The following is a 24,965-nucleotide window of genomic DNA, read 5'->3' on the forward strand; positions in this document are numbered from 1 at the left end:
GTACAAATATCTTAACTTAAAACGATATTATATGTTTAAAACTTACCTCTAGGAAGTTAATTGATTAGACCCAAACAAAGCTACAGTTATCAACATACACTTGGAGACTTTTCTACCGCAACACTTTTCAAACTTGAATATCTCAGTTATTAGTTAAGATTTTGATTTAATATTTTACGTGTGATCATTTGACTACATTCCCAGCAAGCTCACGATAAAATAATTCATCCGTGACGATTGGACGCTTTAGCTTTAGCAGGTGGGGTATGTATGGATTCATCTGTTTGCACGTGGAGATGGTAAAAAACATATCTCATAACAGAGATATTCAAGTTGGAAAAAGTTGCGTTAGAAAAGTCTTCAAGTGTACAGCATGTGTTTTTCAAGCTACATCAACAGTGATCTTGTTTGCGACTTGAAAAGAGTAAATTACCACAAACCCAACAGCAGACGTACTACCAGCCTATTTGCTATGTGTGTGTGTTATTTGACAAGTAGGTTTTATTTTTGACGAGGTACTAGTATTTGTAATGTCTTCCGGCTAATTACAAGGTTAAAGTTAGTATCGAAACAGATATGACCAAGATGAAGTGGTTAAATCTCAATGCTTCTGCAATCACTACTTTTACTTCTGCTAAAACAGTTACTACTACAACTACTGCTACTACTAAACATCATCACAATGCTGTACTAGCAATAGTGATAGCAATACTTGGGTGTTTCTCTTTAAATCAAGTATAACAGCCAAACCAGAGCAGTCGCCAGAGACTTTATGACAAATACTGACTCAAAATGACGTTTTATTTTAGTTGTCACAAAACAAAGGTGTGTCTCACCTTCAAATTTTTGTTATTGCTTTCTTTCATAGCATGTAAGTCCGCTTCTTATTTAATACAAATCATTTAAAGGGGCCTTTTCACGTTTTGGTTAAATGACAAAAAAAAACTGTTTCAGATTGGCAAATTATCGTTGTAGTTATAATATTTGTGATGAAATAATAATACTGACCATTTACCTTGCTCTATAATATCCATTTTATTCATCTTTTGACAATTTAAAAACCTGGCAATTTTAAAACGTTGCAACGCGAAACGATTGAATAAGTATGAGAGTTCTGTTGTTGCCTTTATATTGTGTGACACTACGAGGATTGCTTATATAATGTATAAAATACATCATTCATCGTATGAGCTCGGATGCCCAAGTGGTCTAAGTTTTAGACTTTTACTTAATGGGACAATGTTTGGAGCCCAGTTTAGGGTTACATTTTTCTTTCTTTAATTTTCTTCTTATTCAACTGGAGCGTTGAAGATCCAATGTTTACATTTATCAATATATTTCGCATTGAATGATAAACTTAAATATCTGCCAAAATCTCTTAAAAGGCTCCTTTAAACTTCACAAATACTATTGAACAGAAACACATCAAGCGGTCTTAGTATCACCGATATCAGTTGTAACAAGCATAGAATCAATAGGCATTGCTAATAATGTATTCGCTTCTGATTGTTCTTACCTATAATAGGCGTACAACCGGTTTGTTCAAGAGTGCATAATTATATACGTTAATGACGTTATTCATGATGAAAAAGCTTATGCTTTTTCTGAGTTACGATGTAAAACCAATAATGATGTTATTTACCCAAATTCACATTATTTCGTTGAATATTTGTGAATATAAACTCGGAGTGTGTGACGTTGAAATAACTTCGCAAATTTTGATGAAATGCAGTGACGTTTATTTCACTGAAAAATATTTTATTTTATGCTTTCCGGTAGTTTATAGAGAAATATCAGTGAAATAAAACTGTTATTTCACTGTTATAACAGTGAAAAATTACAGTGAAAAATATCGATATTTTTCACTGTTTTATTGTAAAATGACGTCATTTTTTCGACGAAATAACGTCATAAATCCAGCGAAATAATCAAGTTAAACTATTTTACAATGTTAATCAACGGTGAAAAAACCCTAAAATAAAATAAATTTCTTGGATTCGATGGAATATCGATTTTATTTCACGAGTGATCATATAAAATAATATTTTCACTCGTGGCGCAGCCACGAGTTAAAATATGTAGTTGTATGATGACGAGTGAAATAAAATCGATAGTCCATCGAATCCAACAAATATCCTCTATGTATTTGCAGGAAATGCATTACACTATGTTCGAGGCCAATTGTTTCGAAGATAATACATAGTGAACGATTTGTAATAGTTTTTGATACGTACTCTATTGACTCAAAAAGTATCACCAGCTTTTTTGTGTATAGAAATTATACAAACAATATTTACCAAAACCCTCATTTGACTATAAGTCAGATGAATATCCATAAGAAAATATTTTCGAAAGTTGAATTTGAAAAAAATTCACAAGTGGATGATATTTCGTCCTGAATATTTCATCCGACTTTGATAAAAGATTTGCTAATAATCAACAATTACTGGTGCTACCCAGTACGAAGGACTCATTTGGTATTTTTCTTAGGCTCTCGAAGAAAAAGAGCTTATTGTTTCTCAGGTCCTCACAAAATGCAACCTCGTTCGCGCATTAATTAAGAAGACCGAAGCAAGGTACATCGAGGTTAAATAAATAGGTTCCCATCTAAGTTTTTAGAGAGTTGGCTTTCCTCACAGGTTGCCAAGTAATGAGTATAACAATTTAGTATTATAAGTCAAACACATTATGCCATGCAATATTTTGTTTATTGGAGCAACTTGCAATATATATTTATACGTGTGAGTGCGTTTTGTATGCGCGTGATACAGTTAGTGAAAAAACGTCATAGTATGTGGCTTCGACTGCTATTGAGTTTCATTACAAGTGCGTCTTGTAATTGACTAGGTACACATGTACTGTTTTGACGTTTGATTTGACACTGGCTTCTCTTCGCTGCTTTTGCGTGGGTGTAACAGCACGGGATGCAAATAGCCTGACTACGAAATGGACAGTAGCTATGTGAATTATGCTGTCATCGTTGTGTAGATCTATGTAGGTCTATTTATAACTGACTGAATATGCCGTCGTTTCAGACACATTCAAATATATAAACGTCCACTCTATATAGTATAGCTTTCATATCTTACTGTTTTAAGAAAAAATGTAATAAATGTGAATTACGAATCAAATTCTGAAAGCATCTTTGTTAATTGTTATATCATGAAACGGTCCTAGTCATAATATTTTTATATTGACATTATGTAGTATTACAATTAACTAATTCATGTGCATAAAGACCTTTTTTTTGGCATGTATTAACTATAAAAGATAATTGCATTTCTCTTATGAGAAATAAATCACTTCAATACAAAAGTGTTTTCATCTCTAATAAATTGGTACCACTGTCAGCTGTTTGTCATTGACATTTATTGCCTATTAAATGAGAGCAATTTGGCTGTTTCTCTATGGCAGCATACTATAACCGACATTGCATATACAACACTGACCTTATTTTCAGGAAAATGAATGTCTTTGGAAATAATTAAAGACATTACATTTTTAACACACTGTAGTCATCGTATTAGAAACAATGCGACAATTAAATTTCTACATGCAATACGCTTATTGTAAGCATATCTTTTGTTTAACAATGTATTCATGATAAATAGTGAATACTATGTTAGTGCGATTTTATACTTAAATTTATCCCACGAGTAAAGAAAGTTTTACATGGCGAGGTCTGCTGTATATAAAAGGAGGCAATTCTTTGTGGATAGACATTCTTTGATCGACTGACAAAGGAATTCACCAAAGAAATTACCATTTTAATTTAACATCGATTTCCTTCGAAAAGTCTAAACAACAATTCACTGACACATTTCTTAAATTTAATCCATCAATTTTTCAACAAAACATCGCGTTATTCGAATACATTCGACATTTTAACGAAATCGAAAATGCAGTCTCACCAGTTTCATTCCTGTTTTATATCTCAACACTGTTAGTCACATTCATAGAATTATAATAATCCATCGTAAACACACACACACACTCAATAACTCGTCAAACGACTGCGTACCCAATGACCTGAATGACGCAATGAAGTGATTTCGTCAGCTGTTTCGTAAAATATGGTCTTGCGATTTCAAACTTTTGTCGATTGACGTGTTAATAATTACGTCATGAGCACGCGCGCTTAATATTTGTAAAAACAATTTGCTGTTTGTGTTGCATTTTGTGTTTAAACTATATTACATCTTGGTATCAAATTGTTTGTTTTGTTGAATCTGATTCGACTTTACTAAAAATTATTTTAGTTGATTCCGAGTAATATGACCTTCCTCCACACATGACTAGGTGTGGGATTTACCAAGTGTGGGATAAACCTTGTACTTTATTTATGGGTCGTACTGTGTTCTATAAAATCATGAAGCTGTCTGATAAATAGAATATACTATGTAAGTGTGACTGTGTACTTAAATTTATCCCTCAAGTGAAGAAAGGTTTACATGGCGAGGCTTGCCGAGCCTTGTAAGCCTTTCTGAGACGAGTGGGGTGAATTTAAGTGCACAATCACACTTACATAGTAAAGCTATGCTATTTATCCAACAAAATAATTCATCATACCTCTACGTCCCCGATTTTAAAGAAATAATGAAAATATCGCTAAAAAGCTGCAGTTTTAACCGGGAAAGAATACAACTTTTGTCGTTTGACGTGTTAATAATGATGTCATGAGCACGCGCGCTTAATATTTGTAAACATTTTTTTGCTGTTTGTGTTGCATTTTGTGTCTTAAATACAGTACATCTTGGTATCAAATTGTTGGTTGTGTTGTATCTGATTCGATTTTACTAAAAATTAATACTTTATAGTTGATTCCAAGTAAAATGACCATCCTCCGCACATGACATGACAGGTGTGGAATAAGCATAGGTGTGGGATAAACCTTATCTTTTCTGTATTATGTTCTATAAGATCATTTAGCTGTAGGATCAAAATTTTTTTGTATTGTCAGATGTATTTTTTATTTTTCGGACGAGTTAATGTGTAAACAAAATGATGAAACTTTCTTGACATGCTAATGAATACACTTAACTTTGAACGTAGTCACGTGTTGTTTGGTGTTGTTTATAATTCACAACGATGTGCAGTCGTATTATCTGTATAGGAAAACATACCATCAAACACGTGGATTTAGCAATAGCAAATGATTATGAGTCCTAGTTGAAATACGTTAATTGCATTATTTGATAGTAGGCAGTCCATACAACGAAACGCCTTGTTGATTAATTCAAGGTGATATTGAACGTTATTTGTGATACAATACTACGCACAAAGACACATCGCTTGCTAAAACGAACACATTATACGCTTATTTTAGTTAACATTATAATCGAAAAAAATCACACACACACGGTAATATCTGATTTAAAATTGACGCAAACCTTTTCACCCCCGGAAACCCGATATGATGTGAAAAGTTGAACTTGCTTGGAAAAGTTTCCGAAAATTTTGCTGAATTTCGGTAGGGTAAGTAAATCCAGTTATATAATTAATTAAAGGCATTTTTGGATTAAAATATATTTTTGTATATGCAAAGGAGGTATTATCATGTATGTTAGAAAAATCCTGATTATTATTCAGGTTTTATTGAAACATGGCTTTTTGAAGTCGACGATACAGCTATGGATTTGTCCCCTATTTAGCACTTTATTTACAAATGTCTTTAAAGGTATGCCAGTGAAAAGTTTTTGCACCGAAAATGATATCAACCAATGTCCCCGAGTAACATATCCGCCAGGGTTTCTTAAAAGAATTCGTATTGGTTAAGAAATTCGACTTAACATTCAACTTGTTAATGACAAAAATGATATGACCCATTGCAGTTCCAATGATGTCAAGATATGACAGGAGTGCAGTTCATTTATAAACTGTAACTTGTTACATCACATCTGGTTTCCGGGGATGCTTATAACAAATGGACTTCATTATTTAATGAAGCAAGCATGTTTTATTTTTAGTTCAAAAGTGTGTATCCCGTTAAACGATTATCTCCGAAAATAATTCCGTAATTGCGCATGTACAGAAAGCTCTAAAGACTTCGTCATTCATGGACATCAATCGGTTAACTAGCGAAATGTTAGCAGACGATTTGACAAGCCATATTAACTGGCGATAAAACACGTTTATGTTTTGAAATATCTTCGAACACATTATCAAAAATACGTTTAAACGTATTGTGCGTTTATGTGTCACCTATCGCTCTCTTTTTACAGATTCAGCATCTATACCGTCACGTTCGCACTACTTGCAGCTGTGGCGGGATTATTTGGTCGTATAGTGGTTAATTAAGTTATGGGGTTCAGTTTCGGATGAACAAATGTTCTACTGTTAATCTTTGTCTTTATTGGCTCCAACCATGGTTGATGATTGTAGCTGAACCAAAATTACCTGTAATGAGTGTGTCCGACCTTTTGCAGACACTGGTGTTAAAGCTTTTTTTACAATTTCTGTTATAGGTCAGATTGTCGTATTTTGCCATTTATTGTACGTCGATCTTAACCGTAACCGCGCGTACTATTCGTTGGTGTACACACGTATCCGGTGGTTTAGGCTATAAAGGTGTTCGAATCATTTGGTTTTATAATTTTAGCACATATCATATTATTTGCAATGTTCTATGTGAGCCAAAATTTCAGATAATAACTTTTTTTTTCATTCTGTTCAATAGTATAAATTGGGAAAACATTCACGTTGTGGTCGTCAAAGACATGGTCCACTAATACTAAAACAAACTCAATAATGCATAAATTGATCTGAATCAGCATTTTTTCCAATTACAATACATAACAATCTTTAAAAGCGTTCATATAATTAATTTGGTAGTTATTTATCATATTGATTACATACAGCCGATAGCTTATAATGTTTATTGATTAATTTGGTTTGTTTTGACAGTGCGGATTAACGTCTCAACAAATGATTACGTTACGTAAATACCGCCTACGTTTCGGTAGTTTACCTGATACTTTGTTACTTATAACTCACTATTAAATGTCTCAAAATATTCACTTTCACAGACAAGATATTTATTCATTTCCCACTCAGAGGCAAAGTGGACATGGCTATGTGCAAACAGCATACAACTAGAATAGCCTGTGAGTAACTCGCAGTCTGTTCAGGTTTTATGCCGTTTGTTGCTCATCAGTATCTAATGGTTGGAGATGAAGCCTTAACAACATGAATCTGGTAAGAAAGGTCTTTTACTAAATTAAACTTTCTAAAGGACTACACATGAGCAAAAATACGTATGTAAAGGGTTAAACACGTATCTAAGTTGCAAAGGGTTAAACACGTATCTAAGTTGTAAAGGGTTAAACACGTATCTAAGTTGTAAAGGGTTAAACACGTATCTAAGTTGTAAAGGGTTAAATACGAATCTAAGTTGTAAAGGGTTAAACACGTATCTAAGTTGCAAAGGGTTAAATACGTATCTAAGTTGTAAAGGGTTAAATACGTATCTAAGTTGTAAAGGGTTAAACACGTATCTAAGTTGCAAAGGGTTAAATACGTATCTAAGTTTTAAAGGGTTAAATACGTACCCAAGTGGTGAAAGGTTAATAAATTAAAAACCTAACCCTTCTACGCAGATGGACAACGAAAGTAAACCAAAGCACCACTCTTGAATGTTAGGTTTTTTAATGCAATACTTATATAATATTTGATCGCAGTGATTAATAACGGAAATAGTAAACAATATATCATTGATGATTATAATCGTGGAAGTCGTGCAAATATATCCAACATGTGCATGTAGTCGTGCAAATATATCCAACATGTGCATGTAGTCGTGCAAATATATCCAACATGTGCATGTATTATATCCAACATGTGCATGTAGGAAGTCGTGCAAATATATCCAACATGTGCTTGTATTATTTTTAAATGGTGCATCCAGTTCCATTTTATCGAATTATCAAATTCAAATTTTGAAAAGATTACAATAACATTTACAATAGAAAAGTTTAAAATAATATTTACTATCGTGAAATGCACCAAGACACATGCATCTTACTAATAAAGAAGACGGACAGACATGCAGAATGTTTTATTGACGTAAACTTTAGTGTTTTGTCATTCCACATACCTTGTGTCAACATGAGTACATATATACATATAGCAAACAATCATATTGATCCTGTAAGGATTTTCTTACAGACATATATTACATTTACACACATTAAATTGAGTCGCGTTCTGAGAAAAATGGGCTTAATGCATGTGCGTAAAGTGTCGTCCCAGATTAGCCTGTGCAGTCCTCACAGGCTAATAAGGGACGACACTTTCCGCCTAAGCTTGATTTTCGGTAAGGAGGGACTTTCTTGAAACTAAAAATACCATAAAAGCGGAAAGTGTCGTCCCTGATTAGCCTGTGCGGACTGCACAGGCTAATCTGGGACGACACTGTACGCACATGCATTATGCCCAGTTTTTTCAGAACAAGGCTTAATTGTAAATTAAACCATCGAAAATGTAAATATTTTTTAGATTATTCCAAAAATATATTTTTTACAAATTCCTAAAAAGAAACTACAATATTTGAGTTTTGTTAGATATACAGATGACGAATATTATGAATTTAATTATTTACGTGTACAGAATAAATGAAGGATTAAAACATAAACATTGTTCTGTTATCAAGACGTCATATAAGACGAGTTGATATGAAAAAAACTTTTTGATAAACATAAATTAATCAGTTAATATTAGAAGTACTATATCCCGGATTAGTTAAATCTGAACATGCGTTGATAATGAATTAAGTATTAAATTGTACCAAATACCTATTTTATTGTACAGAGTACAAACGTTGTTGTTGTTTGTTCTTTTTACTGCTGCAAGTTATTTACAGACTTTCCTCTCCTGTTTTTATAGGTTAATTCTTCAAACGTTTTATGACAATTAAATTTCAGTGTGCAATAAGGTACATAGCAATTTAGAAGCCACTTGAGAGAAAATTTAACGACCTCTGGTGAGCAGTGCCAAACAATTAAATCTAATTAGCACCCTTAGAAAACAATTAACATTTGTACTACGTATTCTTAATTGCAAGCGTCTTTTTGTTTAAAATATATATTTCATTCGTATTTTTCTTTCAGCTTTTGAATATAATTATGAATCCAAGGCAGAGGAGAACCGGTTCTACTGTCTGTCAGTTGTCATATTATATAAACATGGTACATAAAACCGACAAGCAATGTTATTCTATCAACGATTAGATGCATTTGGATTGGTAATAAACTGTTGCTTTAATTTATCAGGAAATAATTTTTAAATGTAAAAAACTGCTTTAAAAAGAGGAAAAAACCAGTGAAAAGCATCGATACTTCGGCTTTAAGATGACGTCATAATTGCCATGTTTTTGTAAATACAATACTATACAATGGTGGAAAGGCTTTATGTAGAAAAAAGAGCTGCTTTTCAATCATACCTACGAGTATAAATTAGTATGTTATAGGCACAAATAAGTTTTAGCGTAATTTCCATTAAATTACTTGACACAATCGTCTCTAAACAGGATTCGAACGAAAAGGTCTGGTTTTTCTTTAAATACGTATTCTTCGATAAGTATTTGTAGTAAAAAACGACAAAAATGATCTAATCGATTTGTGGATTATTCAACCAAACATAAATAAATTCATACTTAAAAAGTAAGTCTCTCGCCTTTACCATCCATTTAAATGACCCGTACTCTGTGAAAACATGAGTTGAATGAATGTGCATAGATTGTCGTCCCAGTGTAACGACACTTTCCGCCTAAACTGGAGTTCGTTAAGATGAGGCTTTCTTTAAATGAAAAATATCAGAAATGCGGAAAGTATCTTCCCTGATAAGCCTGTGCGAACTGTACAGGCTAATCTGTGACGACACTTTAAGCACAATACATTGATCCCCATTTTTAAAGAGCATAACCCAAATGTATTTACATTTTAGTCAATGAAACCATCTTCAAAGACATATCGTAATGTATTGTTGTCATTATATAGTTTTAAATCAATATTTTACCATCATTTTTACTGTTATTACTTAAATAATATCCGACTTTGATGTAATTGTTTTATGTTGTATTCCTTCAAAATTATATTTAAAATTGTATTGAGTTAACAACAGCAACTTATTCTATATCTATATGTAACTAAATGCACTATAAAACTTTGAGATAACACGCTTTACGTTTAAATATTGTAATAAAATAAGAGCTTTACGAGAACATCAATCACTTAAATGAATTAGTTTCTAAGTCAGGATTACCAAAAGAGGTATACATTTTTAGTCAGCATTAAGGACAGACATTTTAGCTAATACTTAATTCACGGTGCCTATACCACGTGACTTTTTAAGAACTGTGTTGGGAGATTAAAGCGCGACCCAATTAGCAGTTTTTATGATGTCTTTTTAAATATTTCACCATTTGTAATTGGAGAAAGTGGAGAGCCCGCTCATTCGTGAGAGTTTCCTATAGGTATCATGATCTTTTTAAACAAATAAGTATTTTTTTAGTAAAGTGCAACCGCGCGTTTGTAATATGAAGTCCCCACACTGATCCGACATTTTCTAACCGTTCAAACGCGCGGTTGCACTTTACTGAAAAAATACTTATTTAAAAAGATCATGATACCTATAGAAAACTCTTACAAATGAGCGGGCTCTCCACTTTATCCAATTAAAAATGATGAAATATTTAAAAAGAGATCCTTAAAAATGTTAACTGGGTCGCGCTTCATTCTCCCAACACAGATCTGAAAAATTCACGTGGTATAGGCACCGTGTAATTCTTATATGAATTTTGTCGGGTGTTAGTCCATATCGGATTATTAACAATATGCAGGGGGGGAATTCTCAAAACTATATCACAAAATATATTATTTTAAAAATATATGTAAAGTCCATCTGTTGCTAGCTTTATGCAATCAGAACGTACTATATTTTGTATTATCACTTTAACATTAGCATAAGTTTATGTGTAACAAATTTATGGAATGTTCCATTCTGTTCTGTTTTGTTACATTTCTTAATTATACATGCATGTGTATTTAGGGAAACATAGAAATCATATGCATAGAACATTGACGATTCATTCAGTTTTTCGTGCCGATGAAACAAACTTCAACTTGTTTGCATTTGATGTTCATCTGGGTACTGTATCATGAGAAAGGGATATTTTAAATGCAAATGACAAGGTAACACTTTTAAAATACATGGTACAGATTTCGAAATAGATAATACAAAATCAGTTACAAGTTAAATAAGATGTACTTGTAAGATTTATTGCAATTTTGTGATATTTCGTGTTTACTGTGTATTAAACTGAGCTAAATCATTCGGTCTGTTTCCAGCTAATTTAATGAAAATTTAATATAGAACCATCTCTCAAAACAGAAAAATGAAGTTGACATTACACGATGAATTGTAATAAATTATTCAGTAAGTTGAATCCTAGGTACAAACGAATTGTCTATAAAATGCTCCTTATATTACTGATAACCTCGTTCCCCTTATTATAACAGTATAAAAGAGAAATAAAACAGCGTGTAATATTTCAAAGATACATTAGAACCAATTTGCAAACAGCAATCACTGACACTCACGCCATTAATTTCAGAGCTACCTACTGCTTTCTTGATTGCGGAATACTTGAAAGTCCAAACGCATATCGTACTGGCCTATTTTGTGTGTTACTTCTTTTCTTTGGTATAAAGTCGATTGTTCACCTATGATTATGATAAAGACAACATTCAGCAATTAGTTTTATTTTCAGCCGCACAATGTCCATTGTTAAATGCGTGTACTGTTTAAAGTGGTAGGGACGTGCGCGTTTGCCGAATTTCGGCTAATCTAAGAAAACCTTTGCTGTTTACATCAATCAAGAATTATAAACAATTTGTGTGTGCATGTTCACTTCAAAAAGTGGTCTGATAAACGTTTTTAAAAAGATGTTTGTAATTTCAGTTGCCGTCGGAACATGTCTGAATAAATTCAATTATAGGCGGTGAATGGTATTCTTCCGGCAACTAATATGTCGCACAATATTTTAACTTTCATTGCTTAACGTTAATGGTGAGTAACATCAAAACTTATTTTTACCATTGCATACAAGTATTTTGAAGACCAATTATCATCCATGAATAATGTGCCTGCTTATTTGTTAGTTGAATGGTTAGACAATATTGGGAGGATAACAGAATGTGTTTTCAGGCATCTACTAGACGTAACAACGACGTTAATAATCATGGACTTGAATATGAATCATGAATATTGCTAGGTCAAGTGTGAGGTTGAGCGCTCTTAAACCGGTGTTAACCCCTAATGCTTTGCATTGACCGTTCCAAGGTGGTGACTCCTGCTTTATTCTTCTATGTGTGCATGTTGTTTCATATTGTGCTGTTTCGTACTGTTTTGGCAATAGGTCACTTGCCTTCAATAGAGGACCAACAAATTTTACAAAATAAGAATTCAATACTGCTCCACCAGCTGGAGTTTTACTTCCTAATATTGATCAATGCAAATCCAAGTTCTTAATGGCAAACATTGTTTTCACGAAAAACGTCAACCAGATCAACACTGATGCCAAGCATCATATGACATTGCAAAAATAATAATCACACAAAGCGAAAAGGAACCGTGCATTCATTATTGTAAATATGTATTAATTGTGTGTACACTAATGTAGTAATTTCAATATAATACTCGTTTATACCAAAAAGTTACAATGTAGGAATAATACATAGTACATTTTGTATTTCTAATGAAACCACGTTGCAGTATGTATGTGTAAATTGCGCAATATACAAAGAAATATTCGATATTGAATTACTAAAGAAATACACATAACAACAAAATACAAAACAGTGCAACATATATTTTTCCGTGTAAATCCCGCTTTGTTTGAAGCTGGCTTTTTTAGTAAAATAAATAATAATTAGGTTAAAATGATTTTCAGATGCACTTTTGTATAAACCCGCGAAAAGACTCTCTGATTAAAATGGGTAATGTTCATTATATTATTACTAGCAATTGATTAAAAAAGCATTTAAAGCATCCTTCATTGTATTTTAGAAGTCATACGCAATCTTCAACACAGTTACATGCAACAGATTACAGTACGTTTTGCTAATATAAATGTACGTGTTTATTAATTTAGCAGGATTTCATGTCCCTGGTATGATTTCTATCAGCTGTTATACCTGATTTTGAAAACAATCAAACAATAATTGAGAGTTATTCAGCACTTAAAAAACGAAAAGGCAAATTAATGAAAAATACTGTTCTGTTTATTTGTATTGCCTATACGCTCATTTGGCTTGCGTAGTTGATACGAGAACACGTAACGTAATTGGGTTTCATATGTACTTCTCAGGAGTCATCGTTCTCTCTTAAAGATGCTATATATATATGTAAGATTTCCGAAAAAACTGAGCCCCATACCCGCATAGGCTTATCAGGGACGACATTTTCCGGTGGTATGATATTTTTCGTTTGAAAAATATTTTCTTAGCAAAAATCCACTTAAGCCGGAGATTGTCGTCCCTGATTAACCTGTTCGGACTGCACAGGCTAATCTGGGACGTCACTTTACGCACATATATAAAACTCCCTTTTCCCAAAGCACGGCTAATTTATATAATGGTACATGATATCAGTAAACGTTGATAATAACTCTTCTTCTGTCACAAGATATCAGATATTTATATAGCAGAAAAAAATGCATAGACAAGATAACCTTTGCTCAACCATAGTGAATTGCAATCAGAAGCCGGAAAGGTCACAGTATTCAAAAGTATCAACGCAACGACAGAAGTAATAATACTGTGAGAAACATTTTTAACTAGGTAATGCAGACTCGATGCTCGTTATTAACACAAATTTGACACGAAACGAGAGAGAGAGACAATATGGGTATTTTTGCTACTTGATTTAAGCCGATAAACCGAAACATTTCCGTGCATTGGTGTAGTAACATCGTAAAACACTTTGTCTCAGAGTAAGAACGATTTTGTCTCAGAGTAAGAACGATTTTAACACCAGAAATTAATAATGCATTATTTAAATATACTATTTAAACGGTTATTAATTTAAATTGGTTCAATTTGTATTTGATTGCTACCTATGTAAGAACCTTTATGATAGTTGTCTTATTCGAAATATCTTTTTTCTTATAATGCAATGTATGAACTTCGTATTACAGCTCCTTCTTTGTAGAGATCCAAGGGTTCTTCAGTTTTGAAACGTTTATTGTTTATTGTATACCCGTCTGTCTGGTTTCGTCTTTCTTGTATTATTTGAATTTATAGTTTATATTCTATATAATATTGCATTCTTCTTCTAAGTCTGTTTTTTAACATATGTTTCAAATACATGGACATAACGTTTTCGAACCTTTCCATTTTTCTTTTCAGAAAATGACATTTGCCAAGAAGAATACTGTATCAAAACAGGTAGGCATTACTTTAATTTTTGTTGTATTTTGTATAAAAAAAAACCCCTTTATACATATTTATTTTCTCCATTAAAATCTCAATTAATTGAATCTTTCTACCCATAGTCATATCGTAATACCCGCACTATAGCTGTCATAACGACTGCATAGTATTAACATCACTCCGAACTATGAAATATCAGCGCTGTTTATACTTGTTGAGCATTCCAAATCGGTTTGTTTCTTATGTATATGATTACCTACCGTGAATTATATTTTTTAATATAAATTTTCAACAAACAATTTTGGTTGTGCTTTGTGAAAAGGGTGTTTAATGCATGCGCGTAAAGTGTCGCCCCTGATTAGCCTGTGCAGCCCGCACAGGCTAATTAGGGGCGACACTTTCCAATTTTATGATAATTTTCGTTTCAAGAAAGTCTCTTCTTAGCAAAAATTAGGTTATTGCGCAAAGAGTTGTCCCTGATTGCACAAGCTAATCTGGGTCGACACTTTACGCACATGCATTTAACCCCCTTTTTCACAGAGCACGACTCATATGTAGCTTAAACCCTAGATTTATTTCGTCTGGCGTCAGATGTCGCTCTGGTTATGTTAAAGGTTCCTTAATTACATTTCACGCGTCGTTTTCACAAATTGCTGTGTTTAAAATTGAAAACATACAATGTATGTTGCCCGTTCAATACATGTGCTTCTAAGTATATGCATCCATATAATTTTCTAGAAACAAAAGGTGTTTCAATATCAAACTAATGGTCAATTATTATTTTGACATAATTTTATTTTAAGATTCTAAGTATTCGAGTATAAAATGAATTTCTTTTTAAACAAAGCCCAATCTCAAACTTTGACAATGTGAAAATGTGTCATCAAGGAGGTAACTTGACCCCGGCTTTCTAGTATTTTTCTTGAAGATTGACTTGTTTATATCAAGGAAGAAGACCTACCAGAGCTCAAAAAAATTGCAGAAGGTCTTCTTTATGTATTTCTGAAATTCTTAATGAGAACCAGCCGCATTTAATTATAGATGCACGTTTACTAGTTTTAATTAAATTTCCGTTTATCTGTGTTAACATGTTTCACTTTTGTTTACATACAGCTGACCAAAATACCGAAATATGATATGCTTGTGTTAATTCGAGTTGACATGTATTGTGATTTCAATATAAGTCTCCTCTAATGGTATCTGAACGCCCATGATTCCGCCATTAATTCCTTTGTCTTTTAATGTTCATAGCGGCCCGCCTATTAGGTTCGATGAACACAAATGTCGATCCATGTGACAATTTCTACGAGTTCTCGTGCGGGCGATGGGTGGAAGACCACAGGGTTCCGGAGTACAAGGGCTCCATAGACACTATGGAGCAGGTCTCGGACAGGCTGGAAAGGGATCTGCAAGGTACAATGCTTAAGGTTTTTTAACAAGTTTTAAGGCTTATTAAAAACGCTCTCGAGTCCGTTTCACGGGTCAAATCAGTACTTTGTGTCGTTTGGGGGAGATCTATAGAACGCTCTTGAAGTTTGGAACGAACACATGACCTGACGGTCGCTATATCAACTACGCCACGTCGACCTTAAATAATACGGGTTGTATTATTCTTAGGCGATATAGCAAGGTAAATAGTAATGGGAAATATACATTATATGTCTTTTACAGGACTAAAGGAAACTATGGTGCAATACATAGGGAACATATAGCATTTATATGTTTTAAGGAATGCAATCCACGCAGCAACATGTTTTATAAAATAACTCTAAGTTTTGGTCCGTAATAAGAGCGCAACGGCCGTAATATGAGCGTAACGGCCGTAATATTAGCGTAATGGCCGTAATATGAGCGTAACGGCCGTAATATGAGCGTAACGGCCGTAATACGAGCGCAACGGCGTCTTTTTTCTAACTAAGGCCTTCATTATACATGCCCATTTCAGACCTCCTGGAAGTTCCTGCAGACAATGACATCGAACCCATCAGAAAGGCAAAGCTCTTTTATCGGTCGTGCATGGATGAGGGTGAGACATGCTGTTTTAATTAAACTGTGTACGAAATTTTGATAAATTCTGATAAAATTGAAACCTATGTTGTCAACAAACAGGTATTCAAATCGTTATAAAACATACCTTTTATTTAACATTTTAGAGAAAAAAAACATATATAACATACAGTAGCATCGATCGCACATATTTGGCACATATGTAGGTAAAAATCACTACTAACATTTCCAGAAATGTCAATATTAATTATGTCAGAACCAAGTTGTTTGACATCACCAGCGCTCTGCTTTTTCTGTTAAACTATGGCATATATTTGTATACATGTAAGCATTTTTGGAAATATAAATCATTGAGTGGCATGCATTTAGACACGCTTTGATTTCAGAAACAGTTTCAAGCCGCGGAATCGCGGACGCCTTGACATTCATCGAGGACCTCGGAGGCTGGCCCGTTCTGAATGCCTCTTGGAACGAGTCGACCTTTGACCTGGAGGCACGTGTTGCGCAGGCGCGGCAGTACACGACAAATTTCGTTTGGCCAATCCCGCATGGCATATTGATTGCTCTGAATATACTCAACGATTACAAAATATACGGAATGCACACTATATACGTGAGTATATCATATGAAAGGGAAAAAATGTAGCAGAATTCGGTACACAAAAAACAGAGTGTCTGATAATTTAAAGCCGGGTGTCCCGGGTTCAATCCCCGTGGTGGTCGGGCTTTTTTTCTTGGATAAACAAATAACTAAAACTATGTAGTGAACAACTTTCGGTACTTCTCAACATATAGAATTAGTACCGGTTATGATAACCATCGATCATTGTTCGCAATAATTACGATATATGTATACTAAAAGTAACTTTATTCCTCTGCTGACAACTCTTTCATTATTCATTTAATCAGTAAAGTGTTTAAGGTTCTCGTTGAGATCTTGTTTTTATCACAATATACAAAACACCAAACTTGTACTTTATGCCCTTGTATTCTTAATAGTTTTGGTGTGAAAGTACCAGGGTAAAGAATCACCTTCACAATTAAACGTTAATGGATATAAACACATCCGTATATAACGTATGTATGTTTTTTTTCAAATAACGTTAAGAAACAAATTTTCTAAAGAATTTTAACTTGCGCATAAAAGGCAGTTGTTTGTGGTATTTTTGACAATATGAAATACATCAGCATTTATTTATTTAATAAGCCTATGTTTGTGGAAAAAAACTGATGTGTACAGCATGTATGTTCACGGTAATGCTGCACGCAACGTAACATTGTGGCACCGATTTCTGACGTATTTAAGGATTTAGTCTTAAATCTGAAGATATGGGCGCAAACTGCAAGAAAAACTGTCTTTTATGCCCTAAAGAGTTTTGCAATTGTATTCCATTTACTTGAGATATTTGCAAAAATAGAGTTCTTACCTGTGTGTTTACATTCTATTGAGCCCGTGTGTAAACCCCTTTGATCCTGCACATTAACCCATTTATTCCTAGTGGACTCTCCCATCCTTCTAAATTGGATCAATTTATTTCCAAAATTAGGGATGTCTAGTATATTTATTTCTATACTTATAATATACCATCCAGAAATTCTTTTAAGAAAACAGCGCAGACCCTGATGAGACGCCGCATCATGCGGCGTCTCATCTGGGTCTACGCTGTTTGCCAAGGGATTTTGTCTAGACGCTAGTCATAAATGGGTTAATTACAATTAACCCAGAGAAAAAACCGCATGTTCTATACTTGTATTCGAACAGTTTGACCAACCCTCCCTGCTGATGGAGGGAAAGGACATGTACGAGGACCCTTCTCTGATCAACGCCTATATCAAATACACTACCAGTGTGGCCGTGGCGTTGGGGGCTGATCCGCATGTAGCTGTAAAGGAAATGACGGAAATCGTACAATTCGAAAAAGATATTGCACTGGTAAATGAAAGAAGAAACCAACTTTATCCCACGTTTACAGCGAATTCGGTTGATTTAAGCCCCGTTGATTAAATTTCTGCTATTAACCTGTTACCGCGTCACGTGCTACGTTGTTATGCTACGTTGTAAACAAATGCAGTTCCTTGTATAAAACAACTTAATTTTATATTGATGTAATAACACTTTTAGATTTTCAATTTAATATGAATAAAATTGTAAATAATAACACACGACTCTTTGTCACAAAACGGTATTTTGATTTTTAAAATGATTATTTGATCAGCGGTTATTTTTGGAACGCGGAGCAATACACTTACCTTGGTTACACTATAATCATTATCAAAGAATGACAATTACGCATGAAAACTAATTTTGTTGAAATAAGAAGGTTTACTGAATAAACAGTGGGATAAATAGAATAATAGATTAGTGTTGAGTATAGTTCAGGTTTATCATGTGAGGCATGAAAACGAAAAAGCACTCGCCAAGGTTCGTGCTTTTTTTCTAAGCCTCGCATGATGAACCTGATCTATAATCAACACTTACCTATTATTCTCTATATCGAATTGAAAGATATTAATTTAAAATTCATGCATTATTTCTTTCAAATACCATGGTCGGTCTTTATGAAAATTACACTGGTAGATGTGCGGCATACAATTATCGAATGAGGATACATATATCAAAAGGATTTTCAAAAAAATATATATTATAACAAATATCTATTATTGAAGGCAAATTGCAAAATTGATCCTTATAACAGTTCGAGTGGTATATATTTTGTTAAATATTCGTCAGCAAAAGGTATTGAACGTGACATTGGATTGAATTTGAAAAAAAGTCATATAACATTCGTTACCACTAAGGCTGGATTCTCAGTTATGGCTGTCAGATACGAATGAGCCCCTGTGGAAACGGTACTACTCAGTTATGGCTGTCAGATACGAATGAGCCCCTGTGGAAACGGTACTACTCAGTTATGGCTGTCAGATACGAATGAGCCCCTGTGGAAACGGCACTAAATTCATGAGCGTTAAGTATATCCCAACATTAGCCTGTGAAGTCTGCACAGGCTAATCAGGGACGAGGCTTTGAGCTTTAATATTATTTTTCGTTCAAAGGAATTTCATTCTCAAATAATACAAACTAGACGGAAATAGTTGTCCCTAACTAGTCTGTACGGATTATATAACGCATATGTATTGGACCCGTTTTCATTTGTGCGAGTCTTAAATATAAAATATTAGGTCCGAATAAATTTAGATGAAATCGTCTTTGAACAACTATGAAAGTTTTTATGTGTGATAATCTGATAATCTGATTATGTGCGTGAATCGAATTTCGAAATGTTAAGATGATACATAAAACCCAATCTTTCGTCTGTAATTCATTCTGACGCAGATCATAAATTTCAAAACTACTTGTATCTTAATTTGTCAGATATAATAAAGATAGAAGCATCTTTTGAAGATTTTGTTCAATTAGTTCACCCTAAATCTATCAATATTACTTCCAGAGAAAGATTATGCATCAAGCGGTTTAGATAAGAGGGCTTAAATTAACATGCTCGTGCCTATAAATTAAGGTATTGATTGGTGTATCGTTTTATCTTTTAATAAGAAGCAGATATGCAAAGATTATCATTAGCAATGCGTGCTGAGCGGCATACACTTTATTCCCCTGGGCTGTCCTGAATATAAACTAGAATCGACGCTTTTACTTATTTATAACAAGAACACGTTTCATTTGTTATATCACAAAGATTCTTTGGGAATCTAATAAGAAACGTTTATAAACATAAATGTAACGCCACCGTGGTAATGAACCTGATTATTTTCTCGTTTTTTTCTATGACCTTCTTACAAGCATCATTTTGAAGAGTTTGTAGAGTTAAATATTTTAAGCTTTTAATCCAAATATTTGTCCAGAACATAATAAGATAACAGATGCAGTCGGTATATGTATTATATATTAACACAAAAAAAAAGAATTATAACATAAAACAATAACCGACCAGTCGTCGCATATTTGACGTCTAATATACAGTTTTATTTAAACATTTATTGTCAATTTAATTTCATATCAGTAATTATTTGTATCTGATCAAATCCTGAAGATTAGCATTCATGATAAATGTTTGGTTGGCTTTAAAACATATTTAAATTGTAATATAAATTGAGGTCATTGTATGTTACATTCGATGAAACTACAAGCCAATATGATTTATTTTGTGTGTGTTTTTTATTGTTGTTGAAGTTGTTTTCATCTTGATAAATGCGGAAAGCCAAATAAACTCATTCTTTAACTACACGTGTATATTTTGTTGATCGCCATACTTGCATGCCTGATTTGACTGATTTCTATCGTTCTGACGCTTTAAAGGCTTTGAACGGCGCCGAAACGAAAACACAACAGAACGACAAATATATACGCTTCAATATGATAAATAAAATATGTGTGGTTCTTAAGTGTTGTCCTGTTGGCGGGCTTAAAGGCGCCACCTAGGCACCATTTGTAATCAATGAGCCGCGGTCTGTGAAAAGGGGATTCGATGTAAGTGCGGAAAGTGTCGCCCCATCTTAGCTTGTGCAGTCCACACAGGCTAACCGGATACGACACTTTCCGCTTTTATGATGTTTTTCGTTTACAGAAAGTCTCTTCTTAGAAAACCCCCAGTCAATGCGGAAAGTGTCGTTCCTGGTTAGCCTTTGCGAACTGCACAGGCTAATCCGGGGCGACACTTTACGCACATGCATTAAAACTCTTTTCACGGAGCACGGGCCCATCACTGTATTTGCTCAGATTTCAGTTGCGTACGCAGACAGACACGATATGGAAGGGAGCTACAGACGCATGAATGTGTCCCACATTCAGACGCTCTATCCGCAGGTAATTATGACCATTCGCATCAGTTACATTTTCCTTCACAGTACAGGATATATGACCAATTTTTGTAATGAATACTATTAATTATGTTTTTGCCCCCCCCCCGCTAATTATCTCAGCTGTGTTCGAAAAAGGTTCCGGTCTGTTAAAAGAAAACGGATCTGATTCGTTGCAAAAACATGGCCGCTATGGGATTGTGGCGGGCAAGTTTTCCTTTCGTGGCAAATAGTGATAACACTCTAGAATTCATTTTTGCCATATTAGAACACATGCTCAAAGCGTGTCTTCTACTGATATATTAGAACACATGCTCGAAGCGTGTCTTCTACCGATATATTAGAACACATGCTCGAAGCGTGTCTTCTACTAATATATTAGAACACATGCTCGAAGCGTGTCTTCTACTGATATATTAGAACACATGCTCGAAGCGTGTCTTCTACTGATATATTAGAACACATGCTCGAAGCGTGTCTTCTACTGATATATTAGAACACATGCTCGAAGCGTGTCTTCTACTGATATATTAGAACACATGCTCGAAGCGTGTCTTCTACCGATATATTAGAACACATGCTCGAAGCGTGTCTTCTACTGATATATTAGAACACATGCTCGAAGCGTGTCTTCTACTGATATATTAGAACACATGCTCGAAGCGTGTCTTCTACTGATATATAAGAACACATGCTCGAAGCGTGTCTTCTACTGATATATTAGAACACATGCTCGAAGCGTGTCTTCTACCGATATATTAGAACACATGCTCGAAGCGTGTCTTTTACTGATATATTAGAACACATGCTCGAAGCGTGTCTTCTACTGATATATTAGAACACATGCTCGAAGCGTGTCTTCTACTACTGATATATTAGAACACATGCTCGAAGCGTGTCTTCTACCGATATATTGCATTTGTTCGGCAATGGTTTAGAGAGTCATCAATGAAGCCGCTCAGAACAAATGACTTCATTCTGGTTTAAAATAAGAAATCTTTAGCGTTTAGCATTTTTGTATGATAAAAGCCGCAGCTCTTTGCTATAAGTACTTTAGATTGCACGAAGACATTTACTTGTACCATAGATTACGATAATGAAGTATTCGAATGAATTAATCCATATACTTTATTTTAAGTATTGGTATCCACGACCTTCACTTAGGAATTTTTTTACATTTAGCTAAATGGTGATTATTATGATTGATAAAACATGTCTTACTCGTAAATTCATTCAAATTATTCGAAAGTTAAATATTGACCGCGTGGAACTATATTACTACTTCAGTTCGACTGGTTACGCTATTTGCAACTGACGTTCAGAGACGCTGGGATTATTATTAACGAGAGTGAACCAGTCGTGCTCTGGATGAAACCTTACTTCGACGAGTTGTTCCCCTTGTTAAACAGAACGTCAAAACGGTAAAGTTTTTGTTGTTGTCTGTTAATGTATTATTGGTGTAACAAAATCGTGTTATGACAGATAATATTAATATTAAAACTATTTCAAGTATATACCGGTATATAGAATTTATAGATTTATGGTTTATCTGACAAATGGAAATAGTGACATTATATGAATTTGCTTACATAGGGTATATATAAATGCATCATCGACTACAAATCAAAGAGTTACGGGTTCTATCCCCACCAGTCATATAACTAACTGGTTCTATTCCCAGGAAACGGATTGGATAGCGTTTCAAAAGGCTTTGCATGAAATCGAGCCAAAATAAATAGGTTTAAACTGACATACAAAACAAAAGAGCGTCATTGCGTGAGAAAGGGGTTTAATGCATGTGCGTAAAGTTTCGTACAAGATTAGCATTCCGAATAGGCTAAGCAGGGAACGCACTTTCGGCCTTAACCCGATTTGTCCGTTCGGACTGCACAGGCTAATCTAGGACGTCACTTAACGCACGTACACTAAACCCTCTTTCACCCATTTATGCTTAGTGGACTCTCCCATCCTTCTAAATTGGATCGATTTATTTCCAAATTTAGGAATGTCTAGTATATTTATTTCTATATTTAGAATATTTCTTAGACAAATTCCTTTAAGCAAACAGCGCAGACCCTGATGAGACGACGCATTATGCGGCGTCTACTCTGGGTCTACGCTGTTTGCCAAGGCCTTTTTCTAGACGCTGGGCATAAATGGGTTAACAATGCGCGGCTCATATTCATGAATGTCTTTAACAGAACCATCGCCAACTACATCGTGTGGCGTCTTCTCACGAAACAGTTCATCACACTGGACGAGAAATTCAGTCTTATGAGGTTGGAGTTCAAAAAGGCATGGCAAAATAAACATATGTATTTTGAGTTTAGTTTTTTACATACATTGTCATATGTATAGATTGGCAAAATGTAAATGCATCGAGTCCTTTTAATGAAACACCTCATTACGAAAACAGACATTATAAATAAACGGATATAAGTTTCGGATATGTGGGTCCTCGATTTCTCTGCATTTCAAGCATGGACAGAAGGTATTATGTGTGCCTGTCATGCAAATGATCCAAACAAAGTTACGTCTTCGCGACTAGGAACATAGAATTCAAAATTGAGGATATTGTTGTTTTCAACTGAAAGGCGTGAGGGCCATAGTACAAGATTAAATTATTATTATTTAGAACATAACAATAGGGTCAAATACGTTCTGTAAAACCAAAGTAGCATATAACGACAATATGGCTACTTGTATCCACTTCGTTGCCTAGTTTACCGAGGGTGTGAAGCAGTTGAAGTCACGTGGTCTGAGGTGCGCAGAGACAACCAACGAGTTCCTAGACAGCGCAACCGGAAGGATGTACGCTGAGAAATCATTCGGACCTCGGCAGCGAAATCATGTAAGTGGGTTACGTTATCTTTAAAAAAATGTGTATAATTAAATAAATATAAATCCTTAACTGGATTTTTGTGTAGAAGAGACTTCCTTTAAACGAAAAATACCATAAAAGCGGAAAGTGTCGTCCATGATTAGCCTGTGCGGACTGCACAGGCTAATCTGGGATGACAATTTACGCACATGCATTAAGGCCAGTTCTCTCAAAACACGACCCATATTATGCCGACTGATACGGTGAATACGTCATACACTATAGAAACTGGGTGTTACTAAAACTAATCATGTTTAAATACATACATTATACAGTATGCCCTTATGCACTATAATAACTAGGTGTATACGACGTTATCATTAATAATTAAAAATGTTATACCTAATTATATTGAGGAATAAGTAATACACTAGGACAAGTTGTAATATCCAGGCGATTCATGTAAAACTAAATACATTATATATAATATACTCTCATCAACTTAAGCAATTTAGTGCATTATAAATAATTTAATACATCGGACCTAATTAAAGTGTCAATGGGTATATTCAAACAAATCATGTACATGTACATGTTTACTTTAATACATTATACTGAATTATCTTTGTCGAATACTGCATTCTTATTTGGTTAATTGTATTTTTTGTCAACAATTGTTGATAATGGACTTTGACGCATGATTATGTAATGTAAACAAAAAATAAACTTCATTATATCATTATTAAAAAAATATATCGTAAACAAATCAATTTTATGAACAACGTTAAAACAAACCGGCAACAATAATACACGTATAGAAATTAAATAAATTGCATTGTTATTGTCTTGGTGCTAAAAAAATACCACAATGACAATTCAAAATCAACTCCAGTTTT

The 24,965-nt window shown here is 34.1% G+C and overlaps 1 protein-coding gene across 1 annotated transcript in view; it reads left to right on the plus strand.

The window, feature by feature from the left end:
• The window catches only part of LOC127831229 (neprilysin-1-like), a 64,227-nt gene that overhangs the window by 18,911 nt on the left and 20,351 nt on the right, over positions 1-24,965 (plus strand). Inside the window, exons 3-8 of the mRNA XM_052356215.1 lie at positions 15,678-15,839; positions 16,372-16,452; positions 16,820-17,046; positions 18,196-18,312; positions 21,169-21,255; positions 23,971-24,099. Of these exons, the coding sequence (XP_052212175.1) occupies positions 15,678-15,839; positions 16,372-16,452; positions 16,820-17,046; positions 18,196-18,312; positions 21,169-21,255; positions 23,971-24,099 (803 nt within the window). The remainder of the gene's footprint in view (positions 1-15,677; positions 15,840-16,371; positions 16,453-16,819; positions 17,047-18,195; positions 18,313-21,168; positions 21,256-23,970; positions 24,100-24,965) is intronic.

Source organism: Dreissena polymorpha, chromosome 5 (assembly GCF_020536995.1).
Source record: "Dreissena polymorpha isolate Duluth1 chromosome 5, UMN_Dpol_1.0, whole genome shotgun sequence".
NCBI lineage: Eukaryota > Metazoa > Mollusca > Bivalvia > Myida > Dreissenidae > Dreissena > Dreissena polymorpha.